Below are 16,998 nucleotides of genomic sequence, written 5' to 3'. Positions count from 1 at the left end.
GTTATCATCTGCAAAATGGGGGATTAGAGGAGAGGTGGCACATGCTGTCAAGCTGCAAACTGTGGGCTTTGCCCGGGCTCCTTCACCTACTGGAAACTATCCTCACGAAGCTGAGCTCAATTTGCAAGCCTCAGTCCATTCCCTGTGCTCCTTAAGAGCGCCTGGCCCCCAGGGCAGTCCCTGGGGAGCTCTCAGAGACTTCAAGGACAGCTCGTGGGACAGCTACATTTTTTTCTTGCTTCTTTAAGCCCATAAAAGTTAATTGTGAGAACCAAAGAAAGACTCTTTTCTTCCAAAATTACATTTTTTTAATTCTTTCCTTATTGCAAAAACCGTGTATGATCATTTCCTGGACGTAAAAGAAGCTAAGCACAAAGAAACAGTCCCCACGACCCTGTGAGCCCGAAGATGGACGCTGTGAACCCTTGGTGTGGGCTGTGAGGAGGGGTCACTTCTTAGAGTATTCTTGCGTGGGGTCTCCCAGCCAGACCTCTTTTATCTGGGGACACTTTGTCCAGAAATGAAGAGCGTCCACACGCTGGAGTAGTGGTTTCACACCCTGCCAATGAGGTGGTTCCTGAGGCAGCTTTTTAAAAATGCAGATTCCCAGATACCACCCAGATTCACTGAGTCAGACTCTCTGAAGGTAGGGTCCAGGGAAATGCAATATGACCAGGTGATTCTGCACAATCAGGAGGGGGGACCCTTCATGTGCATTGTCTGTGGACCCCAGTCCTGGGGGAGGGCCGATGATTCCACAGTGACTCCCAGATGAAGACACTTGGTCCCAGCCTGGCTGGGGGAGCCCAAATCAGATCTGCAGCTGGGGACCTCACCTCTATACTCCCCATGCATGTTCTTCACTCCCAGCCCCGAGTCAGGACTGTGCAGGGCCCTGCAGCCTCCCCATCTGGGTCTCCAGAGTCTCAGGGCTGGGGTCCTAAACAAGGGATTGTGTAGGGCTGGCTTGGCATCATTCCCAGGAAAGCAGATGACGTGGGCACACTGATATTTGAAAATTCCAAAGGGGCTCCACTGGCTGCCCAACTGTATGCATCTTTTATTCCAAACCTGCGTGTCTCGTACTTTTAAAACAAACACAGGAGAAATCATGTCAGTAGACGTTTCCTGTCATTTTTCTAACATAAGCGCCAAGGATAACAAACTCTATTATCTGTGTTGTATTTTCTCTATCATTTCCCAGTGAGCATCAGTGCCTTAATTTTTATTTCAGAAAATCACACTATTTCCTCTTCTCCTTTTTCATTTAGAGATATGAATCAAATCCTTGATGCCTATGAAAATAAGAAGCCGTTTTACCTGTATACGGGCAGGGGCCCCTCTTCCGAAGCAATGCATGTAGGTCACCTCATCCCATTTATTTTCACAAAGTAAGTATTGTATCGGGTACCTTTTTTCACTTCTATTGGTAAACCAGGAATGTTATTTATAAACCATGTCTAGAATGACAAGGCAGCCCTAGTTTGTGTTCGTTAGACAAACAAGGTGTGAGGGGACTGGTGCCTTTCTGGCTCCTGTTCACTTTGTTCCTGGTGTCACTTTAGAAAGCGTGGCGTGATGGGGTCAGCCAGCCTGTTTCCTCCTGTCCCTGTTCCTGTGACCGTGGCAGAGTCCCTTCCCTGAGCCTTCATTTCCACATCTGCAGGAAGGGAGTGATAATACCGACCTCCTAAAACAGTTGCCAGCCTGCAAAATAATGTAAAGCAGTACAAAGCTGAATGCAGGGCCTTCCAAGTTAATCGGTCGTAGTGATCAAATTTCACAGCATGACACTGTGCGGTTGTGTAGACGAGAAAGTTTTGCCATACGTCGTTAGCAGGGACTGTGTCTTCGGATTCAGAACAGAGAAACGAGACGGTAGCCTTCTTTCCCGGTGTGTCGTAGGTGGCTGCAGGATGTGTTTAACGTGCCCTTGGTCATCCAGATGACAGATGATGAGAAGTACCTGTGGAAAGACCTGACCCTGGACCAGGCCTACGGCTACGCCGTGGAGAACGCCAAGGACATCATCGCCTGTGGCTTTGACATCAACAAGACTTTCATCTTCTCTGATCTTGACTACATGGGGTAAGGAGAGGATGCTCAGCTGCCTTCTAAACAAGCAGATGCAGACGTCAGGGCCTCATCTCAGCCACGGCTGAGTCGGAGATATCGGAAATGGCCTTTAGGTCTGGTGAATGTTTTTCTCCCTTTGTGAAACATTAGGATATGGTTTGTTGGTTTCGTTCTCCAGTTAAGGTTTCCATCCACAGCTTGAGACAGAATTGTAGTTTCTCTCCGAGGACCGTCAGTTTGCCGGGTGAGCGCCTTTCTCTTTCTGGGCATACTTTTCTCCTCACAGAGAAGGACTCGCTGGCACACAGCCCGTTCACGGGCCAGTTCTTTAAGTTGACCACTCAGTAGGCCAAAATACTGCATTTGGAAAATCCCTGAATTGAAACTTCTGAGGTCTGTTTCATCCCAAATGACTACGAAGAACTATGTTAGAAAAGTAAGGCTTTGTCAAGTGTCCCAAGAATATGCTGTTCGGCTCAGCAAATACATCCTGAGCACCTGAGACACGGCTCTCCCCGCAATCCCCACGGAACCTAAGGAGTGTGGCCCCCATCATATGAGGGCTCATTACCAGGCCAAGACAGGATGTGGTGAAAACACGGGACGGGCTGCATCCACACTCAGTGCAGAGGAACGTGGTCCTTACCGTTTCCCCAGAACGTCCCTTTTTATAAGGACTGAAATCTGAATGGTGGCTTTATATCCACAGAGAGACATAGTTGCCTTGATAAGAAGTCTGGCCTTTCTACCAACTAGTAAATGAATTAGTAATTTTTTAATTTTACCTTGAGATTTTTAAAATCGCATCTCTGTGGGCATACAGCCATCGTGGTGTGGTGTCCTCGGTGGGTTGGCCGGTGCTCCTCTCCGGCGTCACTGCCACGTCCGGCCAGATGGCACACCCCATGGTCCCACCGCCCCACCTTTGAGTGTGTTCTGACTTCTCCTCTCCCTGCGCCGCCTCCAAACACGCCATCAAGCTCCCTTTTCCCGGGAGCTGTCCCTCCTACAGCCTGAGTCACGTGCGCCTCCTTCACCCCCCAGCACCCCGGGCTCCACTCAGCCACATCTGGGACGCAGTGAGGGGTGGCCCTGTCCCGCTTGGTCAGTACAGTAGACACGGGGTGCTTTCTGTGGCAGGCGCCCTCCTCGGTCCTGAGAACACGGCAGTGGGCCAAACACAGTCCCTGCCTCGCTGCCCGGAGATGCCGGTGAGGCAGAAGCAAACGCCCCTTGCAAGCCCACGAAGATGACTGAGTGGGTGGGCACGTGATGGGGGGTGGACTTTTGAATAGTGCCCGTGAAAGGCCGCCGCACAGCCCCCCCACCCCCCGGCTCTCGGCACATTCTGAGAGAACGTGGGGTCTGGGGCAACTTTTCCAGCCTGTCTCTGGTAACTGCACTTGTGCGTCCTGTGGCTTTGCTCGGCAGGAACTTCCTCTTCTTCCGTGAACGTGCAGGAGTGATGAAAACCCGGATAATGTGTAAATCAACGGTTCTGTGCTGCCTCTTCTCCGAAAGACCTCTTTTGTTGAACCTAAAGTCAAGAGAGAAGTTTTAAAAGCTAAATCCTATTTTCAGCAGTTTCTTTTAAACAGTTGAGCATTTTACTTTTTTTTCTTGAGACTTAACTCAGAATCCAGATCTTTGATTGAAAAAAGCTCCTTCCCGGTCTTTAGGAGCTGAAACTACAGCAAAGCCAGCCTCCAGCCCCTCTCTGGGTGGGAGCGAAGCAGCCAGGGCCCCGTGGGGAGAGAAGTCCACGGCAGGCAGGCTGGCCCCGGACACCCTGTCCCCACACACATTTCTGGCCCTGTGCGTGGGCCCAGAGAGGCCTTCCTGCCAGGAGCCACGAGGGACGGAAAGATACTGCACCGGGGATCAGCGAGCTGGTGTTCCAGACCCAGCTCCGCTCCTGGTTGGTGTGGTGCCTTGGGACGAGTCCGTATGTTCTCTGAGCCGCCTGTAAGTCGGGGGTTTAGCACGAGTGGCAGGCAGCCCGGGGGAGGGTCCTTCCGTGTGCCCTGCCCGGGTTCCCATCCCGACCACCGTTTACCGTGCGCCGGGCAGCTGAGTCACCTGCCGTCCGCCTGCTTGCCCGGCTCGCTCGCTCACGTGTTCCCTGAGCATCTGCGACGTGCCAGACTTACGCAGGGGATACAGCTGCCCACGGGACACTTATCCAGCAGCTGTGTCGGGTTATCTGCAAACGGCGAGAGTCGGCAGTTTAACAGATGCCAAACCAGGTGATAAGGAGGGCTGTGAGGACCAACGAAGGACAAAAGTCGGGAGGTCATGGCGCCCCTGCTGCAGTTTCATGAGGACTTAGTGAGGCGCTACACGCAAAGCGGCCTTTGAGCAGCATGTGGTGAGCGCTTCGTAAACGTACGACCTGAAATCCCGTTGGGCTCTAAAACCCTGTCACTGCTGGCCCGTGTGAGGTAACCTGGGAACCGTTCTTTAAACCGCGTGAGTGTGCAGGGCCGGTGCCGTCCCGAGGGGAGCGAGGTGTTGGGCCCTCACGTAGGAGACGCGGCCAGATCTGCCCCTTGCCTCGGCGCGCGGCCCGGCATCGCGCCGCGTGGGCCCCGGGTGCGCCTGGGGAGCCGAGGTCCCTTCCGGGGAGGCTGCGGTGCTCACGGGGCGGCCCCCTCTCATCCTGCGGCCCGCGCGGCCCAAGCGCTGGCCATCTGCTAAGAAAGGGCAAGGTCATCTTACTCAGAAACGCTGCTCAGACACCGCCGGCCCGGAGCGCTGTTGCCCCGGGGCTGCTGTAGACTCCGCTCCTCGGGGGGCTGGGCGCCCTCTCGTGCAGCTCAGCCGCGGGCAGGTTGGCCCTGCTGGTTAGCTTTCGTGGTTGCCTCCACCCAAGGCGGAGTCTTGCTGTGGCCCTCGCCCCCGGGCACCACACAGCGGCTTGTCCTCCCCGGGTGTAAGCAGCATGCCCCCCCCCCCCCAGGACCCTCTCCAGCGTGAGGGAGCTCCTGTCTCAGCAGGACCACAGAGCAGGCGTCTTTCCAGGCGGCGGCTGCGCTCTGCTCTGAGTGGGCGACCGCGGGGGTCAGGGGGGCACTTTGCATGTCGCCAGGTTCCTAGTGTCTCCTCTGGAGCTCTGTTCCCCGGCCAGTGCCCTGGGGCCGAAATTCAGCAGGCTGCTGAGTGAAAGCTGCCATCTCCTCCCGAGCGGGGCTCTGCTCAACTCGGAACAAGCCCTGGTGTGCTGGCCTTCCCCTTTGTACCCTCCCTGCCGGTGCCCCTGCCTTTCTGACACTCCCCTCCCTGCCTGCCCGGAGACCGTCAGCAACCTTCCATCCAGGAGCTAGTCTTAAACTCTTTCAGAAGCTGTGCGATGTGGTGAGGAAAGCAGAGGCTTTGCGGCCAGATGAGCCTGCGTTTGGGTCCCGGCTCCTGTACTCACAGGGTCGGTGACGTGACCCTCAACCTCTCGGAGCCTCCGTCTTTGCCTGTAAGGGCTACTATCTTAAAAGAGAGTTGGAACATAGCACGGCTCCTGCTACAGGATGCAAGCACCTAGTAAACACTAGCTGTCCCCGTTTCCCTTTCTGTCCTGCGGTGCCTGACACATGGTAGGGCTGGAGACCAGGGCTGCTGAGTATACTGGAGATGCTGTGCAAGAAGTCACTCTGGGTTCTGCCCCTCCCTGTGTCAGCTTCGTCCTCAGCCTTAGGTTCCTCTGGTAGCAGAATGGCTGCCACAGATCCAGGCCTCATATCCACATCCCTCAGTGTCCAGAAGAGAGAATCCAATTGCTTGAATCAGCCACTGTAGGCCCAGCCTTGTTGCTGAGCATGGGGTCTTCCTGCCCAGACAGCACGGCCACCCTGCAGTGGAAGGGGCAGTGGGGGCTGGACGCGGTGGTTTCTATCCAACACTGTCCGGCAACAAGTTGCAGATATCTCCCCTCCCCCCCCCCCCCACACACACACAACCAAACAGCGTGTGTCAACAGAAAAGCTCCCTTGGAGCTCCCAGACTTGAAGCTCTGCGGTAGCTTGACCACCCACCCGGCTGAGTTGAGATACTCCGTGTCGGCCCGAGTCGGCCTGCGTCGGTGTGGTCTTGCCTCATGTGCTTATTGTCTTGCATTGGTTTCATGCTGGTTTCCACCCTCCCCCAGCCACTCTACTTTGCCCGCCATGGGTACCTTCCCCTACAAGTGCCTTCTGGGAGCCTCCGTGCCCACTCTGTGTCCTCAGCCCACACGCGTGCACTCAGGTTTCACCAGCCTCTGCTTTGGCCTCGGGGGCAGGCCACCCTGTGAGCCTGAGATTTGATTCTGATTGTCCTTGCAGGGCGAGTCCAGGCTTCTACAAGAACGTGGTGAAGATTCAGAAGCACGTCACCTTCAACCAAGTGAAAGGCATCTTCGGCTTCACTGACAGTGACAGCATCGGTAAGGGGTCGCTGCTGCCTGCGGCCCTGTGGGCTGGCGTGAACCACGGGTGTCTGCCCCGGGGCGGAGCTCTCTCAGCTGGTGACGTTTGCCGCTAGCCTCCACATAGTGAGCTCCCGGGCAGGTCCCCTTGTGAGGCTGAAGAGCTTTGTGGTGCCTTCGGCCCCATTTCTGGGCTGCGTGGAGCAGAACTTCAGGAGACCATCTGTCATCCCCTGGAGGTTTAGAAGAAAGAAGAGGGTAGGGATGACTGGAGCTCCTCTGCCCACTCGTGGGGTCCCAGCCAGTGTGGGACACCTCTGGCGGAGACCCAGGGGCTGCAGGACGACCTGCTCTGATGCCCGGGAGCCTCAGTTTCCCCCGTAAGAGGACAGGTTTGACCAGAGGCCCTGTGGAGCCCACCCTGGCCGCCCTCGCTCTCTTTCTGTGGCTCGGGCCCCTGTACATACGCTCTGTCCCTTTCCACATATCTCCATGCCTTTCAGATGCATCAGCCTTCTCTCCTAGACTCTTAGCTCCCGAAGCTAGGACTCGATCCCTGAGGCTCGTGGTGGGTCGCCCGACCCCCTCCCCTACTTTGTTTTGGGGGCGCGGCTCCAGGCCTGGGCAGCATGCCAGGATGTGCCTGCGGGTGCCACGCAGGAGTTTGCCCTGCTGGGAGGGAGCACGTCCCAGGGCCCTGTTGGCGAGGGACCCTCAGGGACACGTGCAGAGAGAAACGCCTTGGAGAGTCCTCACTGGGAGGCTTTTCACGTGAGCCTTTTCTTTGATGTTTCAGTCAGACTCAATCTTGACAATTGGGGCATAAATCCTGTGCTTTTGAAAGGGTTTTTATCCTCGGAATCCCAGCATCCATTGGGAAGATGTCGCAGAGAAGGCTGCCCTGGACAAGAAAGGAGACAGTAGACGTACGAATAGCTGCGCACACTTTGCTTCCAGACGCCCGGGTTTGAATCCTGGCCCAGCCAACTGCCTGCTGTGTATTTGCTTTGGCAAGCTGTGTAAACAGTCTGAGCCCGAGTGTCCACGACTATAGAATGGAGGCCACGTGGCACCTTCTCATAGAGCTGTGAGCAGAGATGTGCCCGGGGAAGGCCCTGAGCAGAGCCCAGCACCCACGTGTGGAGAATGGCCACCACTGCTCTGTGTTTTAATGGGGCGCTGCTGGTGGGGGCGGCCATCTACCTGGTCTCTCAAGAATAATGGGACCCCAGAAATGGGGTGTCTGCTAGGAGAGAGCATCACAGAGGCAGGACTCTCAGGGGAGAAGAGAAGCAGCGCCCCAGAACTCATCCTGCAGGGCCTGAGGAAACCCACGTAGCCCAGCTGGCGTGGGTGGGCCCTGCCCCACTTGTCAGGGTCAGACGAAGGTCAGTGCGGCCCCGCCCCACTTTCAGGGTCAGACGAAGGTCAGTGTGGCCCCGCCCCACTTTCAGGGTCAGATGAAGGTCGTCGCCCCTTGACCACTTTGTAGGTCTAAGCAAGTAGCAGTAGCAGTGTTAACAGCAACACCCAAAAGATAAGAAAACGGTTTTAGGTTCCAGGGTATCATAATTTGTAACGACTGGAGATGAGGAACACCCGTGGGTAGAGGGTGGCCACACACTGCAGGACACGGTTGCGGGACAAAACGTATTTACAACATGGGCAAACGTCACCAAGTAGGAAAAACGGTAAGGAGAAACTAGATAGAGAGCAGTCGCAGAGGGAACTGGAGGAGACAGACGGAAAGAGACGCAAGCGGAGACTGTAGATTTGTTTCTTCTCCCCACTGTTCTGTGCTTTCAGATTCTCTGAAACGACTATCGCTTCTCTAAAGGGGATGAAGTCCATCGGGTTCATCCCTTTCGCTGGGTGAATGAACCAGAACAGGAGTTGGCATCCTGTGTAAAAATATTTTGTTGGCACTTTCAGGAAAGATCAGCTTTCCTGCCATCCAGGCCGCTCCTTCCTTCAGCAACTCATTCCCTCAGATCTTCGGAGACAAGACAGACGTCCAGTGCCTCATCCCGTGTGCCATCGACCAGGTCGGCAGGCAGAGCAAGGCCTTCTCGGTCTGGGGCGCTGCACCCTTTGATGGGAAAGGAGGTTTTAAGAGGTGTTGGGTGGGGGGCGATTCTGCTAGCTAGCTGGGAGCTCGGGAGCGTCCCTGGAGGCCACGAGGGTGCTGCTCATGGGCTGACGGCCAGCCCCTCTCTGCCCACTGTCCTCAGAGGCCCCTCTCGCCCCGTAGGATCCTTACTTCAGGATGACAAGAGACGTCGCCCCCAGGATCGGCTACCCCAAACCAGCCCTGCTGCACTCGACCTTCTTCCCCGCCCTCCAAGGGGCCCAGACCAAGATGAGCGCCAGCGACCCCAACTCTTCCATCTTCCTCACAGACACCGCCAAGCAGATCAAGACCAAGGTGAGCACTGCCCAGGGTGCGGGGGCAGCCCGTGCACACAGTGGACCGCGCCCGAGAGAGACACAGGCATGCACACGGTGGCGGGACTGTCCTTCTGGCGTCCTGGGTTCGGGGGTCCATAACTGCCGTCTGCAAGCGCGGCAGCCTGTCCCCGTCCCCGGACATCAGCTGAATTTGTTTTGTTTGTGTCGTTCTGTTTAGGCAGAAGTGGGGATTTTTCTTCCTTTTCTCTTTTCCACTTGCCCACCAGCACCGTGCCCGAGCGGTTTTCTTTAAAGTAAACAAACAATAGGAAACGCGTTAGTGCGTTTCTGCACAGCAGCCGTATTCCAGGAACGGACCAGGTGCCTTACGTTTTCTGTTTCTGTTTCTCACTGGGAGGTAGTGGTGACTTCCTCTTAGAGGAACGAGAGGGATGAAGGCCAGAGGGATGACCGGCTTGACCAGGCTTCCACCTCAGAAACCATCAGAGTGCCGCCTGGCCTGGCCTGTGAGCGGCCACAACCAGGGTGGGGTGCAGGGGCCGCACATTCTCACGGAGACCCGACGTGGGTGGGTGCCCTTCGACAGGACGGTTGTGTCCGGCCCGGCGCGCAGCAGGCGCTCATTAAGCGTTTGGTGTTGACGCACCAAGGAAACCAGAGTTAGGAGTTTTTGTATTTTCCAGGGCCCTGCTTCTGTTGCCCAGTGCTGAAATGCCTGTACGGGTACAATCCCCTCTTGTCCCACAGAGCAGTGGACGTTTTATTTGGAATCCAGTGAGTGTTTGCAGGTTGGAAGATTACAGCGGGGGTGACCCAAACTGCTTGAGGCACGTAACGCCACCCTCTGAGTCACTGCCCGCCCTGACCCTCGTGGGGTCCCTAGCGGGTTCTAGTTGACGACGGGGAAACCCTTAATGGCAAAACCCTCTTCCAGGAAATGGGTGCTGTCAGTTCTACCCCCTCTGTTGGAAGCTGATGTACTCGCGGGTTTTTTGTCTGCTTTCACTACTGGCTGGAAGTTCCAGAGCACGGAGTGCAGGGGAGGGAGGGAGGCTCCTCTTTTCTCCAGAGGAGAAGTCATCTTGTTTGGTTCTGCGTTGTTTTAAAGAAGTCATTTATGGGTCTGGGGCATTTTTCATTAACTTGGGGACCATCAAGGACCCTGAGGGCTGGATGGGCAGTGAGCACGGGGTCAGAAAGCACACAGCTGCAGAGGCCACCAGGGTTGTGAGCGGCCCGTGGGGCAGACAGGGCAGGCTAGCCCTCGTTCTCAGTCCCCAAGCCCACCTTCCACTCCCGAGTCCGAAGCTCCACACGAGCCAGGGTGGGGGCATGTGCTCCAGCCCTCCTGAGAATAACCGCAGTAGACAAGCTGGGGACACGGCGGTTCGGCTGCGGCATCACCCGCCACGTGTTGACATCTGTGATCTCAGTCCTGACAACCACCCAGGGAGGCCGTGACCATTTTGTAGGCAAGGAAATCAAGACTCAGGGGCCAGGCCGCTTCTTCCGTCCACACAGCTGGGGAGTGGTGGGGTCGGCACCGGTGCCCAGCTCCCCCAGTGATGGGCCCCTCCCATAACCTAGAGTCAGGAGCCCCAGGCTTTCTGGGCCCTGCCACTTGGTGAGTGACCTCGCCGTCCAGGGGAGTCGTTTGGGAAGTGGGAGCAGCCGTACCGATTTCATAGCCTTGAGACCAGGCTTACGTGAGATCATACACGTGCTGCCTGAATTTAAGGATTTAGTTCAAAAACTGAATGGTTGGACGACTCCTTTGTAGTACAGGCCAAAACAGGCCTTTCCCAGGCTGCTGCAGGGCCCCGCCAGAGCCCACCGAGTCAGACCCTCCTTCCTGCAGGTGGCCTTGGGGTGTGGAAGCCCCTCTTCCGGGATGAGTGTCTGTAATATGGTTTGCCAGCCCGGCCAACCCCCCCCCCCCCCCCCCCCCGCTTGTGATTTCTGCTAACAAGACCCATTTAGTGCATACTCCCAGACTGGCCTCTGGCTCTGGGGCGGACATTCAGTGCCCTCCTCTGCCCTGTGCCTGGGGCTCCTGCAGGCCAGCTCCCCTCTCCCGTAGGATCGTAGCAGCCAGAGTTCACTGGCTGTCAGAGCTCGGTGGTTGAGTCAAGTTCCCCCATCCTTCAACTCAGATGTCCTCACTAGTGAGGTTCCTCTTATAGCAAAAATCGCATGGTTTTGGTACGTCTCACCTGCTTCTGTCATGTTGGATCCTGACAGCTGCATTCTGGTTGCCACAACCAAGGCTGCTCTCCACCCTAACACAGACCGGTTTTCCTGCTGGCTTCCCATGAGCAAGGCCCCAGTGGTGCTGAGGACCGGCCAGGCCCACAGCAGGCAAACTTAAGCCACTCTCAGAGGTCTGGTGTCCTGGGGAGGGTCAGCCCAGCTCTGCCGTTCACTGCCACATACCGCGGGTCCTTGACACGGCACCTCATTATCGTCCATAAAGTACCAAGGTCATTGGGTTGTCGGGGTTAACTAACGTGATAACGAAGGCACGCCTGTGTGCCATCATTGGACGAGGCCCTGCCCAGGGAGGAGTAGCACACAGGAGGCGGGTGTTCCCCGTGCATCTCCTAAAACATGCGGCAAACACGCCTTTCCTCCTCTTCCTCTCAGACGAGGACTGGGAACTGTCACCTTTAAAACCACCCCGTGGAGCCTGGGGAATGCTGTCCCCAAGACTTATGTCCTGGCACTCGAGTGTCTTCCCTGAGGCCTAGCAGTGGCCTGGCGTGGCCCAGGAGTCTGAACACAGGAAGATGCCCGTGCAGGCAGGGGCTGCCCCAGACCCGTGACCCCATGAGACCCCCAGCGCCTACCTGAGGGCACCAGACCTCGGGAGAACCCACTACCGTGTGCTCTTTCTGCTTATTTTGTATCTTCAATAGCTTTTGCAGTTTGCTTACACTGATTTTGTTTTATAACTTGGTCTTTTTTGTGAAAAAGAGGAAAGATGAACCCGCACTTGTCTTCATTTTTCCTCCCCGCAACCCACCCGCCAGCATCTACCCCTCACCAGTTGCCCCTTGCGCAGGGCACAGGGCAGGTCCCGCTCTCCCAGAGCAGCCGCTTAGCGGCCACCACCAGCGGGAGTGGGTGTCCCTGACTCCCTGGTGGCGGAAGAGCCTCTGCCCCTGGTGTCCCTGCTGCTGCTTGTTCATGGCGTCCAGTCAGTAATCTGCCCTGCGGTCCTGGGGAGAAGGGGTAAACATCTCAACATAGGAACTGTCAGCACTGCCCGCCTTTCCCCATCAAAAAAAAATAGGGTGACAGGCCACCTGGATGGCTCAGTTGGTTAAGCGTCTGACTTTGGCTCAGGTCATGATCTCGCGGCCCGTGAGTTTGAGTCCCGCATTGAGCTCTGCGCTGACAGCTGGAGCCTGGAATCTGCTTCCACTTCTGTGTCTCCCTCTCTTTCTGCCCCTCCCCTGCTCGCGCTCACTCACTCTCACTCCCTCTCTCGCTCTCAAAAATAAACGTTAAAAAAAAAAAACAGGGTGACATTTGTACATAGCAGGTTTCAAATGTTTGTGGAAAGAAGGTTGAGGAAAATTTGTCCTCTTTAACTTTTCTTCTCTCGTCTCTTGGCCCTGATTTCTCCCAAGATTATCTTCAGCGATTCCAGAAAACCATTTTTGTTCGTTTCCGAGTCTTTCTTCAGTTCCTGAAACTGCATATCTTTAGGTGGGGCTGCTGCAGGCGCTGTCTGCCTCTGTGCTTCTTGTGGGCTCTGCTCTCTCTTACTAGCCCCATTCTTGTGGCTCCCACTCTCTCTTCCACGCGGTGAAGGCAGCAGCCCCCCTTCCGTGGTGGTCTCTCTCACTCAGAAGGTGGCTGGTGGCTGCCCGTCACCAGAGAACTGTAGGCCGCCCCTCCCCGCTCCAGTGCAGGCAGTGCTTTGGCTTTCCCAGCTCTGTTCTGTCTCTTGGGGTCGGGGGGACCAGAGCTAATCCCCACCCCTACTCCTCTCCAGTCAGCCCCGCCGGCACATGCCCGGGCTTGATGGACGGGGAGGGACAGTTCGTGGGGCTCCTCCTCCCGACGGTGAACCCCAGCCTCCCTCCATCTGGGACCTGATGGGGCAGAAGGCAGTCACTGGCCCGACCACCACCCTCGGCTCGCAGCCAGTTTCCGCACGCGGGGCGGCCGAAACCAACCAGCATCTCTGTGCTCTTACTGGTGCAGGTCAACAAACACGCATTTTCCGGAGGGAGAGACACCGTCGAGGAGCACAGGGAGTTTGGAGGCAACTGTGACGTGGACGTGTCCTTCATGTACCTGACCTTCTTCCTGGAGGACGATGACAGGCTCGAGCAGATCAGGAAGGTGGGACCACAGGCCGCAGGGTCCAGCGGTCCCCGGCTCTGTCATAGGGGCCGTGGCGGGGGGGAGGGGGGGTGGCGGCCAAGCTTACGGGGGTCGGAGCCTCTCAGGGCCCGGGACTCGGGGACAGGCGCTCAGCCGAGACGAGATGAAAACCGAGGAGGTCCGTCTGCTTTAACCACATGCAGGAAGCCTCGTAACGGGTAGTTCGTGGAAGAGAAAGCACTGAGTGCGGTGCGGTTCCCACACACACAGGTCTGCTCTTACTGGACGCTACGGAATCTGTCTAGATAGGTTCACACAAGACGGCATCAGAGTTAAAATAGTTCCCCCACCAAGTTAGCAGGTTTGTGTTGCTGTGGTGTTTGCAGATGCTTCGAGGCCCACGCGGGTGAGTCAAGTGTTCGCGGCACGGCCTCTCCGCGAGCAGTTTGCTGAGAAGCGTGAAGAAAGAGCCCAGGGAATGTCCGTAGCCTCTGTCTTAGGTTTTCCAGGCCCTGGAATCTTTTGCAAGGAAGTAGTCCCAAATAAGAAAGAGTTCTCCATACAAAGATGTTTAACACTGATAATAGCAGGAAGTTCACAGCAGACTGTACAGCAGAAGGGACGCTGACCAGGAAGGACGGGTGATCACGCAGGCACAAGTTTGCAGTGACACGGACAATGTGCCCGTGACAGTGATCGCAGTTACCAGACTAGAAATGCAGTGAGATCAGCTATTCTTAAAGTTAAGAATCTAGGAGGAAACACGCCAGGATGGCAGTGCCTCTCGGCTGCTGGGTGCTGGCTCTGCAGGGGATTTTCCTCCACCTTTGCTGCTACTTTGTACTTTGTGTCAAGTTCGCTCAGTGAGCACGTCCTCCTTTCACAGTTAAATGAAAAGAGAGTCAGCAAAGATTTAGAAAAGCTGGTAATGCTGAAGGGAACGGTCGTCGTTCGGCCTGGAGTCCTGCCGCCCAGAAAGGAGGGCAGGTGGGGCGAGTGACGGGTTGTAGCCACTCGTCAGGCGGGGCGTAACGCGCAGTTTAAGTTGCAGGTTCTTGTTCTGCCGAGCGCCCCCCGTGCACCGGGCCCCGTGTGGGTGAGCCGGGCACGTGCAGCCGTGTCTCACTGCGGTCTGTCTCCCTCCGGGCAGGACTACACGAGTGGAGCCATGCTCACCGGTGAGCTCAAGAAGATCCTCATAGAGGTTCTGCAGCCCTTGATCGCCGAACACCAGGCCAGGCGCAAGGAGGTCACGGACGAGATCGTGAAAGAGTTCATGACTCCCCGGAAGCTGTCCTACGACTTTCAGTAACATTCGTTTTATACACGGTTATAAAAGAGATGTAATTTACCAGTAATCCCAGCCCAATCGAATCACCGCTATCCGTAGGCTCTGTCACACGGTAATTCCTGGCCTGGAATCTGTAAGCCCTGTGTGTGTATCCATACTGTTTCTTCCTGTGATGCCCTCCTTTCTGTCTCTTGCGGCAAAACCCTTGGGGATTGGGTGCCAGCTAACGTTTCGTGGTCGGACAGTCCAGCTGGAGTCTCTCCCACAGAGCAGCCCCCAGAGGTGAGACCTTTGGGGGTCTGCCCCCGACAGGGGGCAGCCCGTCGGGTCCACAGGACAGCTGCCATTGAAAACGTCCTGCGGGTTCCCAGCCTACTCTCCGAACCTGCTCTGAACGAATGTGGAGCGTGCATACGCATCTGCAGTCAGAACGTCACGATCATAGAGTGAGACGTGCTTCGAAAAGTCTATGTGGGAAGTTTAACGGGCACAGATGTATTTCCCCCCGTGCCCCCCAAAATGTAAAAGAATCGCCAGCTAAAAGCTTTGCTGTCCGTTTGGCTAAGAGAGCTCCCAGCTTGAAGGCTGCTCTTCATTGGCCCAGGTTGGCCAGTTTTTATTAAATTGAGTCTTCTGTGGGCAAGACTCTCCAGTTCACTTACCACACTCCAGACCGTGCATGCACCACACTCCAGCAATCATGCTTTTCCCTGAGCGTACTAATACTTCGTCCCCACCAAGTAACCCTGACACTCCACGCTGAAAGCCGGTGGCTGCTTCGCACTGACGGTGCCCGGGGCTGAGGGGTCTGTTGTCTTTGCAGATCCTTTTGTTTTGACCCTTGACTGGCGTGGAAGTCTCTCTGCACAGAGCAGTGCCCTGGGGCAGGTGGATGTAGCTAGACCGCGTGCAGCCGCCCTCACGGCCCTCGGCGGCGCGTCCACGGGAGGCCTGTTGAACCGTGCGCCCTGTATAGTTTTGGAAAAGCGGAAGACCTATCTCAGGGAAAGCCCTTGGTTGAGGTGTCTGTCCTTCCTGGAGGCACAGGGTCCACTCCCTCATGTCACTCGTTGGCGTGAATAAACTTGCTTCGGTCCTGCCTGTGTCTCGGTGCCGTGTCTGGGGTGTGAGGAGCAAGCAGGCCCGCGTCAGGCCCAGGGGCGTACTGCGCCTGCCGCCAACAGCAGAGGCCTCTCCGAGGGTGGCCCTTGCGTCCCGGGGTCCCGCCGGGGGGGTGACGTGGGGCGGAGACACAGACAGAAAATCCCCTTGGCGCTGGGATGCAGGCTCCCAGGAGTCGGCCGGAAGGTAGCCCGTCTGCCTGGTTTCTAGCCCTCGGTGGCCACCCTGGTGCTGGCTGTCCCACGGCGGAGGTGTCCCCGCGAGCGGCGGTGCTGGCCGTCACGCAGCGGAGATGCCCCAGCCGGTGGCTGTCCTCACCCCGCAGACAAGGGAGCGGCCGTGGGGTGGGCAGTGGCGGTGCCGGTGGAGCGGGATCTGGGCGGTAAGCTGGGCCGGCCCTGCCGGAATGGAGCCTGGAGCGCTCCCCCCGCCCATCCTCATCAGGTGGGGAAACAGGGCCTAAGAGAGGGCAGTGGGGCTGGTCCGAGGCCACACGCTGAGGTGCGACTCGGCAGGCCCGTCCGGCCTCTTATTTGCTGTCTCCACACACACGCAGAGGGGCCGTGTCACCCACGAGGGCGCCGAGGGTCCCACCCTGGTACCGGTGTGTGGTACAACCTCACCCGTCTCCCTCCCCGCCCCCCACCCGACCCGACTCCTGCTGGCCAGAGTCCCCGGCCCCGTCTCGGCCGGCTGCGGCCAGTGGGGCGAGCCGCCACAGAGGAGGGCACAGCCGTGTGGCCCTCCGCAACCACACGACCTCTCGTTACCCCCTCGCACCCACGTCACAGGTGTGCCATGAGCTAAAACGAGGGGCCGCGTGTGAAGTCGCCAAGGCGGCAGAGCACTGGGGGAGGAGTGTGGGGGCCGTAGACAGGACAGGCTGTGGCCCCTCACAGGCCAGCTCCTCCCCACCTAGGCTGTGGGACCTCGGGCAGGCCTCCGGACCTCTGGGGACCCCCTCCCCTGTAAAACCAGAGCAGCCATACCTCACGTTCGGTTCTTGGGAGCAGTACCGTGGGTCAGAGGTCAGGTGACTCACCCAGTGGTCACTGCTGTTAAGGGCCACTGCCCCTCCCGCACCCACATTTTGCTAAAAATATATATATATTTTAGGGAACACACTCCGGAGCGCACATCAGAGCGAGAACGAGAAGGGGGCTCCCCGCCAGCAGACAGCAGCTCTCCCGGGGCGTTCTGCCCGTGGCCCTTCCCAGAGCCCTGGATTCTCCCGTGAGCACCTGGCGGTGGGGGTCCCGGGGGGACCACCCCGCGCCTCCCTCTTGAAACTTCCAGTGCAGCCTGGACTTTGTCGAGGTGGCCACGGTTAGGGGTAAGACGCAGCTGGGCCCGCCTTCTCTTCCCCATT

At 57.2% G+C, this 16,998-nt stretch overlaps 1 protein-coding gene across 2 annotated transcripts in view; it reads left to right on the top strand.

Moving 5' to 3' along the window:
* The window catches only part of WARS1 (tryptophanyl-tRNA synthetase 1), a 31,227-nt gene extending 15,621 nt beyond the window's left edge, over positions 1-15,606 (top strand). For both annotated transcript variants that reach the window (XM_006933117.5, XM_003987989.6), the window contains exons 5-11: positions 1,272-1,391; positions 1,906-2,088; positions 6,390-6,490; positions 8,405-8,517; positions 8,724-8,897; positions 13,094-13,234; positions 14,367-15,606. In XM_006933117.5, the coding sequence (XP_006933179.1) occupies positions 1,272-1,391; positions 1,906-2,088; positions 6,390-6,490; positions 8,405-8,517; positions 8,724-8,897; positions 13,094-13,234; positions 14,367-14,528 (994 nt within the window). In that variant the 3' untranslated portion in view covers positions 14,529-15,606. The remainder of the gene's footprint in view (positions 1-1,271; positions 1,392-1,905; positions 2,089-6,389; positions 6,491-8,404; positions 8,518-8,723; positions 8,898-13,093; positions 13,235-14,366) is intronic.
* The last annotated feature ends 1,392 nt before the right edge of the window (positions 15,607-16,998 follow it).

This window comes from Felis catus, chromosome B3 (genome assembly GCF_018350175.1).
Source record: "Felis catus isolate Fca126 chromosome B3, F.catus_Fca126_mat1.0, whole genome shotgun sequence".
NCBI classification, from domain to species: domain Eukaryota; kingdom Metazoa; phylum Chordata; class Mammalia; order Carnivora; family Felidae; genus Felis; species Felis catus.
This window is presented reverse-complemented; position numbering and strand designations above follow the sequence as displayed.